We start from the raw sequence: 19,176 nt of genomic DNA, 5'->3' as shown, positions 1-19,176 counted from the left end.
ACCCCTGTGAAGAGTCATGGGTTATAAAACTTTTCAGACACACCCTTTTCGCTCCACTATATAAAGCCTTGACGACAATATAACCTCCTGTTCCGAGGATGTGAGGACGACGGTCCGATGTCAGAATGGTTCAGATAATAACTACAGAACGAAGCCAACATCAGCGTGAGCTTTGGTTGGTTGTGAATGGTTTGAACTTGATACCTCCTAGCCGTTGAGTTAGCAACAGCAGCTGCAAATGAGGGTTAGGAAAGAACAGACAGAGTATCCCGTCTATCACACAACGACGTTACTACAAATCAAATCAAATGTATTTGTCACATACACATGGTTAGCAGATGTTAATGCGAGTGTAGCGATGATTGTGCTTCTAGTTCCGACAATGCAGTAATAACCAACGTGTAATCTAACCTAACAATTCCAAAACTACTACCTTATACACACAGTGTAAAGGGATAAAGAATATGTACATAAAGATATATAAATGAGTGATGGTACAGAACGGCATAGGCAAGATGCAGTAGATGGTATCGAGTACAGTATATACATGTACAGTATATACATATGAGATGAGTAATGTAGGGTATGTAAACAAAGTGGCATATTTTAAAGTGGCTAGTGATACATGTATTACATAAAGATGCAGTAGATGATATAGAGTACAATATATACATATACATATGAGATGAGTAATGTAGGGTATGTAAACATTATATTAAGTAGCAATGTTTAAAGTGGCTAGTGATATATTTTACATCAATTTCCATCAATTCCCATTATTAAAGTGGCTGGAGTTGAGTCAGTGTGTTGGCAGCAGCAACTCAATGTTAGTGGTGGCTGTTTAACAGTCTGATGGCCTTGAGAAATAAGCTGTTTTTCAGTCTCTCGGTCCCTGCTTTGATGCACCTGTACTGACCTCGACTTCTGGATGATAGCGGGGTGAACAGGCAGTGGCTCGGGTTGTTGTTCTTGATGATCTTTATGGCCTTCTTGTGACATCGGGTGGTGTAGGTGTCCTGGAGGGCAGGTAGTTTGCCCCCGGTGCAGACCTCACTACCATCTGGAGAGCCTTCCGGTTGTGGGCGGAGCAGTTGCCGTGCCAGGCGGTGATACAGCCCGACAGGACGCTCTCAATTGTGCATCTGTAGAAGTTTGTCAGTGCTTTTGGTGACAAGCCGAATTTCTTCTGCCTCCTGAGGTTGAAGAGGCGCTCCTGCGCCTTCTTCAAGACGCTGTCTGTGTGGGTGGACCAATTCAGTTTGTCCGTGATGTGTACGCAGAGGAACTTAAAACTTACTACCCTCCCCACTACTGTCCCATCGATGTGGATAAGGGGGTGCTCCCTCTGCTGTTTCCTGAAGTCCACAATCATCTCCTTTGTTTTGTTGACATTGAGTGTTAGGTTATTTTGACACCACACTCCGAGGGCCCTCACCTTCTCCCTGTAGGCTGTCTAGTCATTGTTGGTAATCAAGCCTAAACTGTAGTATAGACTGGGATAAGGATTGATTAAATATGTCCGTAAACACACCAGCCAGCTGGTCTGTGCATGCTCTGAGGACGCGGCTGGGGATGCCGTTTGGGTATGCAGCCTTGCGAGGGTTAACATGTTTAAATGTTTTACTCAGGTCGGCTGCAGTGAAGGAGAGTCTGCATGTTTTGGTTGTGGGCCGTGTCAGTGGCACTGTATTGTCCTCAAAGCGGGCAAAACATTTATTTAGTCTGCCTGGGAGCAAGACATCCTGGTCCTTGACGGGGCTGGTTTTCTTTTTGTAATCCGTGATTGACTGTAGACCCTGCCACATACCTCTTGTGTCTGGGCCGTTGAATTGTGACTCTACTTTGTCTCTATACTGACACTTAGCTTGTTTGATTGCCTTGCGGAGGGAATAGCTACACTGTTTGTATTCGGTCATGTTTCCGGTCACCTTTCCCTGGTTAAAAGCAGTGGTTCGCGCTTTCAGTTTCACGCGAATGCTGCCATCAATCCACGGTTTCTGGTTTAGGAATGTTTTAATCGTTGCTATGGGAACGACGTAGTCAATGCACTTTCTAATTAACTCGCTCATTGAATCAGCGTATTCGTCAATGTTGTTGTTGGAAGCAATGCGGAACATATCCCAGTCCACGTGACCGAAGCAGTCTTGAAGCGTGGAATCAGATTGGTCGGACTAGCGTTGAACAGACCTGAGCGCAGGAGCTTCTTCTTTTAGTTTATGTCTGTAGGCAGGGAGCAACAAAATGGAGTCGTGGTCAGCTTTTCCGAAAGGAGGGCGTTGGAGAGCCTTATATGCGTCGCAAAAGTTAGAATAGCAATGATCCAAGGTTTTACCAGCCCTGGTTGCGCAATCGATATGCTGATACAATTTAGGGAGTCTTGTTTTCAGATTAGCCTTGTTAAAATCTCCAGCTACAATGAATGCAGCCTCAGGATATGTGGTTTCCAGTTTGCAAAGAGTCAAATAAAGTTAGTTCAGGGCCATCGATGTGCCTGCTTGGGGGGGAATATATACGGCTGTGATTATAATCGAAGAGAATTCCCTTGGTAGATAATGCGGTCGACATTTGATTGTGAGGAAGCATACGCCCCCGCCCCTCTTGAAGCATACGCCCCCGCCCCTCTTCTTACCAGAAAGATGTTTGTTTCTGCGTGAAGAAACCAGCTGGCTGCTCCGATTCCGTTAGCGTCTCTCGAGTGAGCCATGTTTCCGTGAAGCAAAGAACGTTACAGTCTCTCATGTCACTCTGGAATGCTACACTTGCTCGGATTTCATCAACCTTGTTGTCAAGAGACTGACCAGAAGACCGATTTGTTTGCCTCTTTTACGACAACGTTGTTTTGGGTAGCAGGCTGGGATCCATTCCGTCGTCCTGGGTGGAAGGCAGAATACAGGGTCCGCTTCGGGAAAGTCATATTCCTGGTCGTACTGATGGTGAGTTGACGTTGCTCTTATGTTCAGTAGTTCTTCCCGACTGTATGTAATGAAACCTAAGATTACCTGGGGTACCAATGTAAGAAATAACACGTAAAAAAAAAACAAAATACTGCATAGTTTCCTAGGAACGCGAAGCGAGGCGGCCATCTCTGTCGGCGCCGGAAGTAGGTAGCACAACGTATCCAATTGACCACCAGAGACATTCTTCAAAGGACATAGGACTCGGTTTGGCAACACGGCCTTCCATCTACCACCAACCTACCGAAGCACAGCTCAGAGTAAATATTTATTGCATTTTCCTTTTCCAAATGGGCGGTAATTTAGAATGCATAAGATACTGTATTTACAATAGCACAGCTTCTTCCTTTGTTTCTCAGTCTTCCCGCTCATTCATTCAAACCCAGACCCTTTTCTTTTGTGTAACAAGCTGTCATATCTGTTCCGACCGCTAGGGACGTTTTCCTTTATGACGTAATTCGTAATCAAGTTATGATTTAATTACGTGTATGTCTAATTCTGTGTGATTAGTTAGGTATTTAGTAAATAAATAATTAAACCCAATTTTGTATTGCTGATTCAACTTGTTAGCCAGGGTTCATGAAGATAACTAGAATTTACAACTTTCAGATGAGACTAAATTAAGAGGACGATTAATATTGACTGCTATTGATGTAAAATATTACTAGGTCTTTAAGAGTTTATTCGGAAGATAACAGCTCTATAAATATTATTTTGTGGTGCCCCGACTCTCTAATTAATTACATTTACATGATTAGCTCAATCAGGTAATATTAATTACGGATAAATTATTTTATAGAATAGCATGTCATATCACTTAATCTGGCATAGCCAAAGACACGACAATATCATCCAGTGGAAGTCATTTTCTATGTCATTGGGGAGTCCATTGAATATTCCATAATTTTCCTGTCCACACATGGGTTCACTTGTTTGATGGTTCCATAAATTATCTAGACAAGAAGTTGACACCCAATAGTGGAGTTGTACAGGGAAGAAGAAATCAGAGGGTTATCCTTGTTTCCAGGGGGTGGAGTAAAACCACTAAAACATCTCAGAGGGGATATGGGTGTTCCATGCAAGGCAGAGGACATGTTTTGTCCAAGAACACCAACAACGTTGGACTTTAATTACTGTAAGTCATTGTTACTTTAAATCATTGTAAGCCTCTACACTGAGCAAATATCTTTCTTAAGTGTGACCTTAGCTGTGTGGTAAGGTTACTTGTCACTCTGTATTTAAGTGAGCTACTGGCTGTGTCCAACGCAGGCAGACTGCCAATCTCAAAGATTACCTAAATGTCAACTTCATTCAGCATGGAACGATCTGTGTGCCAAGAATGTTTGCACCTCAAATATACAGAGCAAAAGCAAAGGAATGTTATTGACATTGGCCACTTTACTTTCATCCCAGAACAAACCAATACTGTACAGCAAGTCAATATGAGGAAGGTGTTCCTAATGTTTGGTATACTCAGTGTACAATGATATCAAGGCTTGATAAATATAGATTTGCTTGATAAAATGACATATGCATTATAATATTGTAAAAAATATTGACATTTTATTACAAAAAGTGCCTGTTGGCTTTCATTCAGTAAGTCTAACATACACAACACAGATCATAACCCCATTGTCTTGTTAATCTCTGAACTATGAGAAAACATAGAAAACACATCAACAGAGACAACGTACACATTTAACCCCTTTTTCAATGGGTTCAAAACATGTGGATGAATACAGTCGACTCCTGATATATACAAAGGCTTTGGATTGTCATGGTTGCTTGGGATCGTCATGGATACGTGGACTAACCCAAAGCAGCAGATGTCAGATTTGAGAAATTAGAAAACTCAGAGAAACATGTCTTCATGGGCTTTTGGCTATGGCCAAAAGGGGTTACTAACAATCACAATTCCAGTATATCAATCTATATTCATTCCAACAGTTAAATACACAATGAATTTATGTCTACACAATTGATTATCTACAACTTTTTGCCAAAATCATGTTCAAGTAAGTACAGCAACCAGGATATTAGATCATTTCAGTGGAGGCTATATAGCGTTAGCGTGTGCCATCCAGTCAGTACCCACTGGGCACAGATGTCAGTTCTACATATAGTTTTGATTTACATTTGGTTGAGTTGTCAACTAACGTGAATTCAATGTGGAATCAACAAAAAATGTCACCAAGTCATTGGATTTAGGTTCAAAGTTATGAGAAAAAAATCTGAAATTCTCTTACGTTGATTTCTCTTTTCTACTCCAAACAGTTCAACTTCACATTGAATCACATTGAATTTGGGGGTTGAAATTATGTGGAAACAAAATGGATTAAACCAGTAGTTAGTTTCCATGCAGGACAGTAGCCTTCCAGTGACATCCAGTGAACTTCAAGGGTCCTGCCAGCAGCCGCTTTACGTTTCAGGACACAGCACCACACAATGCTAACTGAAACCAAGTGAAGGCACTGAAGAAGACCATGATTAGGGAGAACAGAGTAGGAAGGGACCCACATGTCCAAACTAACTAAGGACAAAACAATTGAAGTCTGTTTGTTGTTTGTTCACAGATTTGTGCAAGTAAGAGGTGCAATGCAGCAAACCCTTTTGACAGTAACTGTATCTAGATGTTTGATGGCTAGCTGAGCAGGAGGCTAGCTCATAGGATAAGGTGATGGCTGTGATAACCGAAGAAAAAAATGAAACAACAAAAATCAAAGTATTTACAGTGCACTCCCCCTTTAGAAAAATATCAGGTCATAGAAACAGAGTCAGTGACACGTTGCAACAGCACAACACATCACGCCTCATAGAGAAGACATTATTTTAAATATCCATCCTCTTCATCTGGTCATCCTGCAGAGTCCATCAGAAGCACCATGGCAACAGAAGACACTTTCCTCTTTCTCAAGTCAAAGACAAAGGCATGTTTCTGAAAGGAAAGAGAGAAGGGAGTTTTACAGTTTAAATGTAGATAGTTTGTAATCTATCAGAAGGGTGTTTTACAGTTTAAATGTAGATAGTTTGTAATCTATCAGAAGAGAGTTTTACAGTTTAAATGTAGATAGTTTGTAATCTATCAGAAGGGAGGTTTACAGTTTAAATGTAGATAGTTTGTAATCTATCAGAAGGGTGTTTTACAGTTTAAATATAGATAGTTTGTAATCTATCAGAAGGGAGGTTTACAGTTTAAATGTAGATAGTTTGTAATCTATCAGAAGGGTGTTTTACAGTTTAAATGTAGATAGTTTGTAATCTATCAAAAGGGAGGTTTACAGTTTAAATGTAGATTGTTTGTAATCTATCAGAAGTGAGGTTTACAGTTTAAATGTAGATAGTTTGTAATCTATCAGAAGGGAGTTTTACAGTTTAAATGTAGATAGTTTGTAATCTATCAGAAGGGTGTTTTACAGTTTAAATGTAGATAGTTTGTAATCTATCAGAAGGGTGTTTTACAGTTTAAATGTAGATAGTTTGTAATCTATCAGAAGAGAGTTTTACAGTTTAAATGTAGATAGTTTGTAATCTATCAGAAGGGTGTTTTACAGTTTAAATGTAGATAGTTAGTAATCTATCAGAAGGGAGGTTTACAGTTTAAATGTAGATAGTTTGTAATCTATCAGAAGGGAGGTTTACAGTTTAAATGTAGATAGTTTGTAATCTATCAGAAGGGAGGTTTACAGTTTAAATGTAGATAGTTTGTAATCTATCAGAAGGGTGTTTTACAGTTTAAATGTAGATAGTTTGTAATCTATCAGAAGGGTGTTTTACAGTTTAAATGTAGATAGTTTGTAATCTATCAGAAGGGAGGTTTACAGTTTAAATGTAGATAGTTTGTAATCTATCAGAAGTGAGGTTTACAGTTTAAATGTAGATAGTTTGTAATCTATCAGAAGGGAGGTTTACAGTTTAAATGTAGATAGTTTGTAATCTATCAGAAGGGTGTTTTACAGTTTAAATGTAAATAGTTTGTAATCTATCAGAAGGGAGGTTTACAGTTTAAATGTAAATAGTTTGTAATCTATCAGAAGGGAGGTTTACAGTTTAAATGTAGATAGTTTGCAATCTATCAGAAGGGTGTTTTACAGTTTAAATGTAGATAGTTTGTAATCTATCAGAAGGGTGGTTTACAGTTTAAATGTAGATAGTTTGTAATCTATCAGAAGGGTGTTTTACAGTTTAAATGTAGATAGTTTGTAATCTATCAGAAGGGTGTTTTACAGTTTAAATGTAGATAGTTTGTAATCTATCAGAAGGGAGGTTTACAGTTTAAATGTAGATAGTTTGTAATCTATCAGAAGGGAGGTTTACAGTTTAAATGTAGATAGTTTGTAATCTATCAGAAGGGAGGTTTACAGTTTAAATGTAGATAGTTTGTAATCTATCAGAAGGGTGTTTTACAGTTTAAATGTAGATAGTTTGTAATCTATCAGAAGAGAGTTTTACAGTTTAAATGTAGATAGTTTGTAATCTATCAGAAGGGTGTTTTACAGTTTAAATGTAGATAGTTTGTAATCTATCAGAAGGGAGTTTTACAGTTTAAATGTAGATAGTTTGTAATCTATCAGAAGGGTGTTTTACAGTTTAAATGTAGATAGTTTGTAATCTATCAGAAGGGTGTTTTACAGTTTAAATGCAGATAGTTTGTAGTCTATCAGAAGTGAGTTTTACAGTTTAAATGTAGATAGTTTGTAATCTATCAGAAGTGAGTTTTACAGTTTAAATGTAGATAGTTTGTAATCTATCAGAAGGGTGTTTTACAGTTTAAATGTAGATAGTTTGTAATCTATCAGAAGGGAGGTTTACAGTTTAAATGTAGATAGTTTGTAATCTATCAGAAGGGTGTTTTACAGTTTAAATGTAGATAGTTTGTAATCTATCAGAAGGGAGGTTTACAGTTTAAATGTAGATAGTTTGTAATCTATCAGAAGGGAGGTTTACAGTTTAAATGTAGATAGTTTGTAATCTATCAGAAGTGAGGTTTACAGTTTAAATGTAGATAGTTTGTAATCTATCAGAAGTGAGGTTTACAGTTTAAATGTAGATAGTTTGTAGCTATTAAACCCAGCTACGACAGCACACTGTGGCTTACTACCATCTACAGACAATATCGCAACAACTACACATTGCCTATCAAAATCAATGACAATATAGTACAAAAGTATATTTAAGACAAGCTAAGGTTAGGCCTATTCTATGACCATTCTAGACATGTCAGGAATCAAAAATAAAGTACCTTGAGGTTCACAGTGATCAGCTGGCTCTCCAGCATTCCTATGTTTCAGAGCTCACTCTTCTGTCCAGCGCTCTGTCAGCACACACACAACAGGAGTAGATTAGATTCAGGCTTTTGACAGTGACCGAAGTGGCTCAAAATTGCACACAAACCACACTACAGTACACAACACTTAAACCCTGGGGATGCCTGTCAACTTTAAAATGTTATTTTTCTGCCTCGAAGAGGGATGTTGGATGTGGCCTATGAACCGTCTCCAACCCCCTCCCTTCTCTTGGTCTGTTTGCCTCCTCTGACTGGCTCTACACAGGCCCAAAGACTATTATCCTTACTGGGTTTCCTTCCATCTGCCTTTCACAAAGACTCTGTCTATTCTCTTTGTACAGCAGACTGGCCGTAGTATCTCTAGATCAGAAGTGTACCTGAACTGACCGTCCTAGCTATCCCGGTTCTGACTGACCCAACTCTTCTCCTTTTCCACTGTTTACAGCTGGGAAGGAACTTAACCAGCATCAAAGCTGGGATCGAGAGACTGAAAAACAGTTTCTATCTCAAGCACATCAGACTGTTAAATAGCCATCACTAGGCGGATTCTACCTGGTTACGTAACCCCGCACCTTAGGGGCTGCTGCTCCATATACATAGACTTAGACATATAAATTACTGGCCACTTTGATAATGGAACACTAGTCACTTAATAATGTTTACATATTTTTGCTTAACTCATCTCATATGCTGTATTCTATTCTACTGTATTTTAATCTATGCCACTCCGACATTACTTATCCTAATATTTATATATTCCTTAAATTCCATTATTTTACTTTTAGATTTGTGTGTATTGTTGTTAATTGTTAGATACTACTGCACTGTTGGAAGCTAGAAACACAAGCATTTCGCTACACCCGCAATAACATCTGCTAAACATGTGTATGTGACAAATAAAATGTGATTTGACTTGAGTATTTGGCCATCCTGCAGTGGTGTTTTTGTCTGGAACTTAATACCTGGAACAGGTGAATGACGCCCCCACGGCCCCAGCTGCTTGTGTCTCTGTCTGACTTACTGAGCACTCTAGAACCGTCCATACTCTAGAACCGTCCATACTCTAGAACCGTCTATACTCTAGAACCGTCCATACTCTAGAACCGTCCATACTCTAGAACCGTCCATACTCTAGAACATCCATACTCTAGAACCTTCCATACTCCAGAACCTTCCATACTCTAGAACATTCCATAGAAAGAGACAGACTATGGTCTGCATCTCAAATAGCACCCTATTCCTTATAAAGTGCACCACTATAGACTGGGGTCCATAGGGCTCTGGTCAAAAATAGTGCACTTTGTAGGGATAGTGTGCCATATGGGATGCAGACCATAAGTGAGCTGACACAAGGCCAGTGAAACAGAAACTCTACAACTGAATGTCTAAATAGCTCCACTAATGGTTTTGGAACAGGTAGTCTGGACTGGAGACGTTTCCTGTATAGAGGTTCTCATACTGTGTGAAGTGTGTATCCGGCTCCAGTCACACCAGACAGAAAGGCCTCCTGTAGTCTGCTGCGTTCTAGTCTGCTCTGTTCCCTTTCCAAGGTCTGGGGTGACCATGACCATACAGAGGACGTGTGTCCTGTCTTGTCCTCCCAGCCCCAAGGTAAGGAGAGATTTGACAGTCTGAACCCATCACCGCTCAGCACTAACCGCTCAGCACTACACTGAAAGTACATAATCTCCAGCTAGCAGGAGGTTTAGTGTATCAGGTGGGCCAGCCTACTGTAGTCTGGCTATACACACTTCGACAGACAGATAGACAGACAGACAGACAGACAGACAGACAGTATGAATGCACACAGACAGACAGTAAGAATACAGCATCATTAACTCACACTTGATGCTGCCGTACAAAGTCTGCAAACTGACGGTCTTTGGCACACAACTCAATTATCCTTAGGCGGTCCTGAATTTGCTGTGAGAGAGAGAGAGAGAGACAATGAGAGAGAAAGAAAGAAAGAAAGAAAGAAAGAAAGAAAGAAAGAAAGAGTGAGAGTGAGATGTGGTGGTAGAGAGAGAGAATAATGTGGGGGGAAAGAGAGAGAATAATGTGGGGGGAAAGAGAGAATGAAAGAGAGAGAGGAGAGAGATGTGTGAGAGAGAGAAGAGAGAGAGGTAAGAGAGAGAGTGAAAGAGAGAGAGGGGAGAGAGGTGTGTGTGAGAGAGAGAGAGAGAGAGAGAGAGAGAGAGAGGTAAGAGAGAGAGAGAGACGGTTATGTAACATTAGGGGTTGATGTAAGGCCGATGGATTTGTGTTGGTTTCCGTACTGCCTGCCCAATGCTGGTGTCTGGACGAGCACTACTCTTCCACCATAAGCACTGAAGCTAAAGACTCAGGGTGAAAATAGAATCTCATACACACGTGTTACGGTGCCTTATTTAGACCTAAAGTTGATTGTTGATAAAGCTCTCTGGTAGCATTTACTTGAAAAACATCTTTAACAACATTAAGATCCCTGGAATGATCTGGAATGATCTCCCTAGAAATCCCCCAGAGAGTCAGTCTGTTGCAAACTGTCTGTCTCTCTCTTACAGTCCTCCCAGCAGTCAACCACTCAGACAGCCTCTACATACCTCTCTGGTGAGCTCGGAGTTGTCGTAGATTTGGAGTATCTCGTCACTGCAGAAGTCCACAGAGGGGTCTGCGCTGCCCGTACTGTGGTGCGGCACATCGTCTTCGTACCGTCTGTAGTACTCTGCCGTGGCCACATCACTCTCATACATGGGGTTGAACTTGGTGGCTCTCTCTAAGGATGGCACACTGTCCCGATCTCTGTGAAACAGGTAGGAGAGGGGCGTCGTTATTAAGAAGGCCCCTTTCAAGAAATGAAGAACTAAGAACAGATATAGCCCTTGGTTCACTCCAGACTTGACTGCCCTTGATCAGCACAAAAACGTCCTGTGGCGCACTGCACTAGCTTCGAATAGTCCCCGCGATATGCAGACTCAACAGCCTTGTTTCTCTAATGATTGCCTCGCCTGGTTCACTAACTACTTCTCAGATAGAGTTCAGTGTATCAAATCGGAGGGCCTGTTGTCTGGACCTCTGGCAGTCTCTATGGTGGTAGCACAGGGTTCAATTCTCAAGCTGACTCTTTTCTCTGTATATATCAGTACCCTCGTAAAACTGACTATCCGGCCTCCAACACTCTACTAAGCAAATTGGATGCAGTCTATCACAGTGCCATCCGTTTTGTCACCAAAGCCCCATATCTACCCATCATTGTGACCTGTATGCTCTCGTTGACTGGTCCTCGCTACATATCCGTCGCCAAACCCACTGGCTCCAGATCATCTATAAGTCTTTGCTAGGTAAAGCTCCGCCTTATCTCAGCTCACTGGTCACCATAGTAGCATGCGCTCCAGCAGGTATATTTCACTGGTCATCCCCAAAGCCAACATCTCTTTTGGCCGCCTTTCCTTCCAGTTCTCTGCTGCCAATGACTGGAACGAATTGCAAAAATCACTGAAGTTGGAGACTTATATCTCCCTCACTAACTTCAAGTATCGGCTGTCAGAGCAGCTTAACGATCGCTGCAGCTGTACATAGCTCAACTACCTACCTCATCCCCATATTTGTGTTTATCTGCTCTTTTGCACACTAGTATTTCTACTTGCACATCCTCATCTGCACATTTATCACTCCAGTGTAAAATGCTAAATTGTAACTACAGTGCCTTGCGAAAGTATTCTGCCCACTTGAACTTTGCGACCTTTTGCCACATTTCAGGCTTCAAACATAAAGATATAAAACTGTATTTTTTTGTGAAGAATCAACAACAAGTGGGAAACAATCATGAAGTGGAACAACATTTATTTGATATTTCAAACTTTTTTAACAAATCAAAAACTGAAAAATTGGGCGTGCAAAATTATTCAGCCCCTTGACTTTCAGTGCAGCAAACTCTCTCCAGAAGTTCAGTGAGGATCTCTGAATGATCCAATGTTGACCTAAATGACTAATGATGATAAATACAATCCACCTGTGTGTAATCAAGTCTCCGTATAAATGCACCTGCACTGTGATAGTCTCAGAGGTCCGTTAAAAGCGCAGAGAGCATCATGAAGAACAAGGAACACACCAGGCAGGTCCGAGATACTGTTGTGAAGAAGTTTAAAGCCGGATTTGGATACAAAAAGATTTCCCAAGCTTTAAACATCCCAAGGAGCACTGTGCAAGCGATAATATTGAAATGGAAGGAGTATCAGACCACTGCAAATCTACCAAGACCTGGCCGTCCCTCTAAACTTTCAGCTCATACAAGGAGAGGACTGATCAGAGATGCAGCCAAGAGGCCCATGATCACTCTGGATGAACTGCAGAGATCTACAGCTGAGGTGGGAGACTCTGTCCATAGGACGACAATCAGTCAGTCGTATATTGCACAAATCTGGCCTTTATGGAAGAGTGGCAAGAAGAAAGCCATTTCTTAAAGATATCCATAAAAAGTGTCGTTTAAAGTTTGCCACAAGCCACCTGGGAGACACACCAAACATGTGGAAGAAGGTGCTCTGGTCAGATGAAACCAAAATGGAACTTTTTGGCAACAATGCAAAACGTTATGTTTGGCGTAAAAGCAACACAGCTCATCACCCTGAACACACCATCCCCACTGTCAAACATGGTGGTGGCAGCATCATGGTTTGGGCCTGCTTTTCTTCAGCAGGGACAGGGAAGATGGTTAAAATTGATGGGAAGATGGATGGAGCCAAATACAAGACCATTCTGGAAGAAAACCTGATGGAGTCTGCAAAAGACCTGAGACTGGGACGGAGATTTGTCTTCCAACAAGACAATGATCCAAAACATAAAGCAAAATCTACAATGGAATGGTTCAAAAATAAACATATCCAGGTGTTAGAATGGCCAAGTCAAAGTCCAGACCTGAATCCAATCGAGAATCTGTGGAAAGAACTGAAAACTGCTGTTCACAAATGCTCTCCATCCAACCTCACTGAGCTCGAGCTGTTTTGAAAGGAGGAATGGGAAAAAATGTCAGTCTCTCGATGTGCAAAACTGATAGAGACATACCCCAAGCGACTTACAGCTGTAATCGCAGCAAAAGGTGGCGCTACAAAGTATTAACTTAAGGGGGCTGAATAATTTTGCACGCCCTATTTTTCAGTTTTTGATTTGTTAAAAAAGTTTGAAATATCCAATAAATGTCGTTCCACTTCATGATTGTGTCCCACTTGTTGTTGATTCTTCACAAAAAAATACAGTTTTATATCTTTATGTTTGAAGCCTGAAATGTGGCAAAAGGTCGCAAAGTTCAAGGGGGCCGAATACTTTCGCAAGGCACTGTACTTCGCCACTATTGGCCTATTTATTGCCTTATAACCTTATAACTACATTTGCACACACTGTATACAGGTTTTTCTATTGTGTTATTGACTTCACGTTTGTTTATCCCATGTTTAACTCTGCGTTGTTGTTTTTGTCACACTGCTTTATCTTGGCCAGGTCTTTGCCAGGTCTTGGCCAGGTCGCAGTAAATGAGAACTTGTTCTCAACTGGCCTACCTGGTTAAATAAAGGTGAAATAAAATACATTTTCTCTGGTGCAATAGAAAGGTGGCTGATGTCACACCACTGAGAATGATGTGTTCTGTCTACTTACCGGTAATAATGATGAACAATAACATTTCAGCCTGTACGTGCGGTGCGGCCAAGTGAGTCACACATACAAACACAAACACACCCACAGCCGTATGGGGTTGGCATGATACGTGATGACCTATGACAGTGGGTGGAAAGTGACATTGTGTCCGGTCCACTCTAAACATGATGTCAACCTGATATCAACCTACGTTGGCATGCAACACACAGACACATGATGTTATTCTGTTGTACTGGCCAGTACCTAATGACATCGCTCTCTCTCTCTCTCTCTCGCTCTCTCACTCACTCATTCACCCTCGGTCTCGGACTCTCTCTTTCTTTCCCTCGCGCTCTTTCTTTCTTTCTGTCTCCCTCTCTCTTTATTTCTCTCTCTCTCTTTATTTATCTATCTCTCTCCCTCTTTATTTCCCTCTCTTTCCCTCTCTCTTTCCCTCTCTCTTTCTCTCAACCCTCTGTCTTTATTTCTCTCTCTCTACCTCTCTCTCTCTACTTTATTTCTCGCTCTCTCTTTATCTCTCCCTCTGTCTTTATTTCTCTCTCTCTCCCACTCTCTCTCTATTTCTCTCCCTCGCTCTTTATTTCTCTCTCTCTCCCACTCTCTCTCTATTTCTCTCCCTCTCTCTTTATTTCTCTCTCTCTCTCTTTATGTCTCTCTATATATATTTTTCTCTCCCTCTCTCTCTCTCCCTTTCTCTCTTTATTTCTCTTTATTTCTCTCTCCCTCTCTCACATTCCTACCACAGATGAAGTTTCATTGTGAGTTCCCCGCTGCCTGTGGCTCACCCCAGCTGCTGCTCCATATCTGTAATAAACAACATCTGACAAGCTACGCTGTACTAAATAAAAAACCTTCGGCACAAACTAATGTAATTTCCCCTTTGGAAATGTTTTGTTAACTATACATTCCAACCTTTGAACAGGAAGTGTTGTGGACTGCAGCTCCATCAGATACAGTCTTTACATTATACAGTACGCCATGTTCCATGAGCTAAACACTCATATGAGAAACACACTGAACTGGTCAGGAGTCCAATCTAGCAGTCTGTGGACAGTTTATTGGTAACAGTGAGAGACTGCAGGGCGGGGCTGTTAGAAGGGCCCCTGGTGCTAACATGGCCATTGGCCCAAGGTCTATCTGTCGAGGCCAGGCCTTGTGTCACTAGAAGCAGGCAGGCTAAACTCAGGGCAGCTGCCGAGGCACACACTGATTCATAAAACAATCACACACACATTCACACACGCCTACACATGGATGCATGCACACATGCATGCACACACACACACATATACTGTTGATCCTGCAACTCGGGGCTTCTAAATACAATCAGCACTGTTTTGATACTTCTCAATAAACATGTCCTGATTGGTTAATCAAAAACAACATGGCTGCCAAGGAAGTCTGAGACGCTAATCACGCTCTCATAGTTCTTTCTCTCGGACAGATTCTCGGTCAAGCACCCCGTTAACCAAAACATTTTAGGACAACCATCTACATTTATTGTCTGTCTACACACCAGTATAGTATTTCTTAACCTTCTAAACTGTACTACTACATACAGTACTAAAGCTTGGACACACCTGCTCATTCAAGGGTTTTTCTTTATTTGTACTATTTTCAACATTGTAGAAAAATAGTGAAGACATCAAAACTATGAAATAACACATATGGGATCATGTAGTAACCAAAACACGTTTTAAATAAAACAAAATATATTTTATATTTGAGGTTCTTCAAAGTAGCCACCCTTTGAATTGATGATAGCTTTTCACACTCTTAGGATTCTCTCAACCAGCTTCATGACATAGTTACCTGGAATGCATTTCAATTAACAGGTGTGCCTTCTTAAAAGTTCATTTGTGGAATTTCTTTCCTTCTTCATGCGTTTGAGACAATCAGTTGTATTGTGACAAGGTAGGGTTAGTATACAGAGGACAGCCCTATTTGGTAAAAGTCCAAGTCCATATTATGGCAAGAACAGCTCATATAAGCAATGATAAACAACAGTCCATCATTACTATTAGACATGAAGGTCAGTCAAAATGCAACATTTCAAGAACTTTGAAAGTTTCTTCAAGTGCAGTCGCAAAAACCATCAAGCGCTATGATGAAACTGGTTCTCATGATGACCGCCACAGGAAAGGAAGACCCAGAGTTACCTCTGCTGCAGAGGATAAGTTCATTAGAGTTACCAGCCTCAGAAATTGCAGCCCAAATAAATGCTTCACAGATTTCAAGTAACAGACACATCTCAACGTCAACTGTTCAGAGGAGACTATCTGAATAAGGCCTTCATGGTCGAATTGCTGCAAAGAAACCACTACTAAAGACACCAATAATAAGAAGAGACACGAGCAATGAACATTAGACCGGTGGAAACCTGTCCTTAGGTCTGATGAGTCCAAATTTGAGATTTTTGGTTCCAACCACCGTGTCTTCGTGAGACGCAGAGTAGGTGAACGGATGATCTCCGCATGTGTGGTTCCCACCGTGAAGCATGGAGGAGGAGGTGTGATGGTGTGGGGGTGCTTTGCTGGTGACACTGTCAGTGATTTATTTAGAATTCAAGGCAGACTTAACCGGCTACCACAGCATTCTGCAGTGATACGCCATCCCATCTGGTTTGCGCTTAGTGGGTCTATCATTTGTTTTTCAACAGGACAATGACCCAACACATCAACAGGCTGTGTAAAGGCTATTTGACCAGAAGGAGAGTGATGGAGTGCAGCATCAGATGACCTGGCCTCCACAATCACCCAACCTCAACCCAATTGAGATGGTTTGGGATGAGTTGGACCGCAGAGTGAAGGAAAAGCAGCCAACAAGTGCACAGCACATGTGGTGAACTCCTTCAAGACTGTTGGAAAAGCATTCTAGGTGAAGATGGTTGAGAGAATGCCAAGAGTGTGCAAAGCTGTCATCAAGTCAAAGGGTGGCTATTTGAAGAATCTCAAATATAAAATATATTTTGATTTGTTTAACACTTTTTTGGTTACTACATGATTCCATATGTGTTATTTCATAGTGTTGATATCTTCACTACTATTCTTCAATGTAGAAAATAGTAAAAATAAAGAAAAACACTAAGTAGGTGTGTCCAAACTTTTGACTGGTACTGCAGTTATTAGGCAAGATAAGCCAAAATATTATCAGATGACATTACTCTACAAGCAACATTGCAGTGATATCTTAAATAACCATTACACGTGACAGGTAAATAATCTGATTTACTCCTTCTCCCTCTGGGTTTATGAGTCTGCTGCTTACCGTAGAGGATCCTCTGAATCCTCTTTGTCATAACCGTCCCTCAGAGTCCTGGCCAGGAAGAAGATTGCCCCAGAGGCCACCAATAGGAATCCAGCCACCGACGCTATGGCGATGCCCACCACCAGAGGTTCTGACACATACTCCTCACAGTGTTCCCCGCGGTACCACCAATTCTCTCCAACACGACATCTAGAACCACACAGAACAGCATTAGAACCATATGCATCTCAAACACACACATACACATACACAACCATATAGTGAATTCATCATGTCAGTGTCCTTAACAAAACTCCCACCCACCTGCAGATGGCTCCCTTGCCAGGGATGACATCACACTTCCCATCGTTGAGACAGAAGTCCTCCTGCAGGTCACAGATACTCTGGCACGGCAGTCCGTCCACGCTGAAGTAACCCGCGTCACACACACACTCCGCCTCCCCGGACCAGCGGTTCACCGTGCACATCGAATACTCATTACACGCTTGGAACTTGCAGGGGTTTGCCTGGTTGCCTGGCAACGACAAAGAAAACATAAAGAAATGTGTTTTGTGTGACCTCAGTTCTACCATCTGAGAACCTGGTGACTCAGGGATGGGGGTTTGACTGTCCTGGTGATGGTGGTCACTAATTCTAAAATAACACATAAATACACCACAGAAAATATATGTTAGAATGTTTCAGACTTTAGTCGTAAATTGGCTGATGATGACGTGCCCAGAGCACTTTAGTTGTCACTATCGGAACATTCTAGAAAAGAGCAAAGTATTATAACCCTAACTCTGGCTCCAACCTTAACCCTTAACAAATACCTTTGTCTTTTTCTAATCCGATGCCCTGTGGAGACCTTACATGATGTGACATGATTAAGCATCAGTGTTACAGTAGATGATTATGATTGGCTCAGACAGATTACAACACAGATTATACTGTAACGACCCAGCCGGCCTTATAGAATAACACCATGGTGACTCATCCTCATTATGACACATACTGTACAGTACTGTTGCTGGTCACATTGTACATCTGCCCAGACGAGGGTTGAAAAATTCCCAGGTTTTCCAGAAGACCCTGTTGGAGGATTCTGGATTTCCTGCTTAATCCCTCCTGATTCCTGGAATCCTCCAACCGGGATTTTGGTAAATCCAGGGAATTTATTGAAAGTTCCCGGAATTTTGCAACCCTAGCCCAAACAGAAGTGTCAACCACATGAGATCACCATCCCCGGGGCCACAGTATCAAAGCCATTGACACATTGAGATTGTTATGTTATTTTCATGGGCTCTTTGAGTTACAAAGTGTTGAGAAAACAACTTGATTCATAACTAGAGAGTCATCTCACTTCAATGACTCAATACAGCAATCTCCTGCTGATGTGTTAATGTGAGAAGTTTGGGTTAGGTCAGCATGCCATTGCTTCTGTTGTCGACTTTCACATCTTTCAAGATCCAATAATGAAACCACAGCTACAGAAGATCATCCACCAAACGGACATTACTGTCAGGAAATGCTTCACAACAATGAGTACTTGTTGACATGATTTCATACATTTCCTACTCTCACTGCAGAATAACATCACTCAAGACTCAAGAATCACTTGTTTGCAGCTGAGGTTTACCTGATTCCACATCCAGTGAGTATTTGTCTATGGCGAGGTTCATGGTTTGGAAGGCTGAGTTAGCAAAGTCCTCTAGGATAAGGTACACAGTATTGGTGACCCCCAGAGAGACGGGCTTCCCAAACTTCATCCTGCTGTTCACCACGATGCTGCCGTTACGGAAATTCAGGATCTCCAGGTTCTGGAAGTTGCTGAGGTTAGACTGCAAGTAAGGGATGAGCTACAGACGAGAAAGAGACATTGTTACTTTATGCTTCCCAAAACACCAAGATATACTGTATTCCACAGGTACTGTATGACTTGTGACAAATCCAATAACCATGGAAACAGTTCATTTGAAAGTTCTACTACAGAATCCATTATATGCAACATATTACAACATTCACAGCAATGAAAATGGTAAAATGAACTTGAGAAGGCCGTCT

The 19,176-nt window shown here is 41.4% G+C and overlaps 1 protein-coding gene across 1 annotated transcript in view; it reads right to left on the bottom strand.

Annotated features, from left to right (window-relative positions):
* Positions 1–4,495: 4,495 nt before the first annotated feature.
* Positions 4,496–19,176, bottom strand: part of LOC139412860 (titin homolog) — a 53,336-nt gene continuing 38,655 nt past the window's right edge. The window contains exons 15-21 of the mRNA XM_071159608.1: positions 18,752–18,971; positions 17,437–17,647; positions 17,134–17,322; positions 10,821–11,019; positions 10,082–10,161; positions 8,194–8,265; positions 4,496–5,889 (exon numbers count right to left, since the gene is read on the bottom strand). Coding sequence (XP_071015709.1) covers positions 8,232–8,265; positions 10,082–10,161; positions 10,821–11,019; positions 17,134–17,322; positions 17,437–17,647; positions 18,752–18,971 — 933 coding nt within the window. The 3' untranslated portion in view covers positions 4,496–5,889; positions 8,194–8,231. The remainder of the gene's footprint in view (positions 5,890–8,193; positions 8,266–10,081; positions 10,162–10,820; positions 11,020–17,133; positions 17,323–17,436; positions 17,648–18,751; positions 18,972–19,176) is intronic.

Source organism: Oncorhynchus clarkii, chromosome 7 (assembly GCF_045791955.1).
Source record: "Oncorhynchus clarkii lewisi isolate Uvic-CL-2024 chromosome 7, UVic_Ocla_1.0, whole genome shotgun sequence".
Lineage (NCBI taxonomy): Eukaryota > Metazoa > Chordata > Actinopteri > Salmoniformes > Salmonidae > Oncorhynchus > Oncorhynchus clarkii.
The sequence above is the reverse complement of the archived record's forward strand: the minus strand, read 5'-3'. Positions and strand labels throughout refer to the sequence as shown.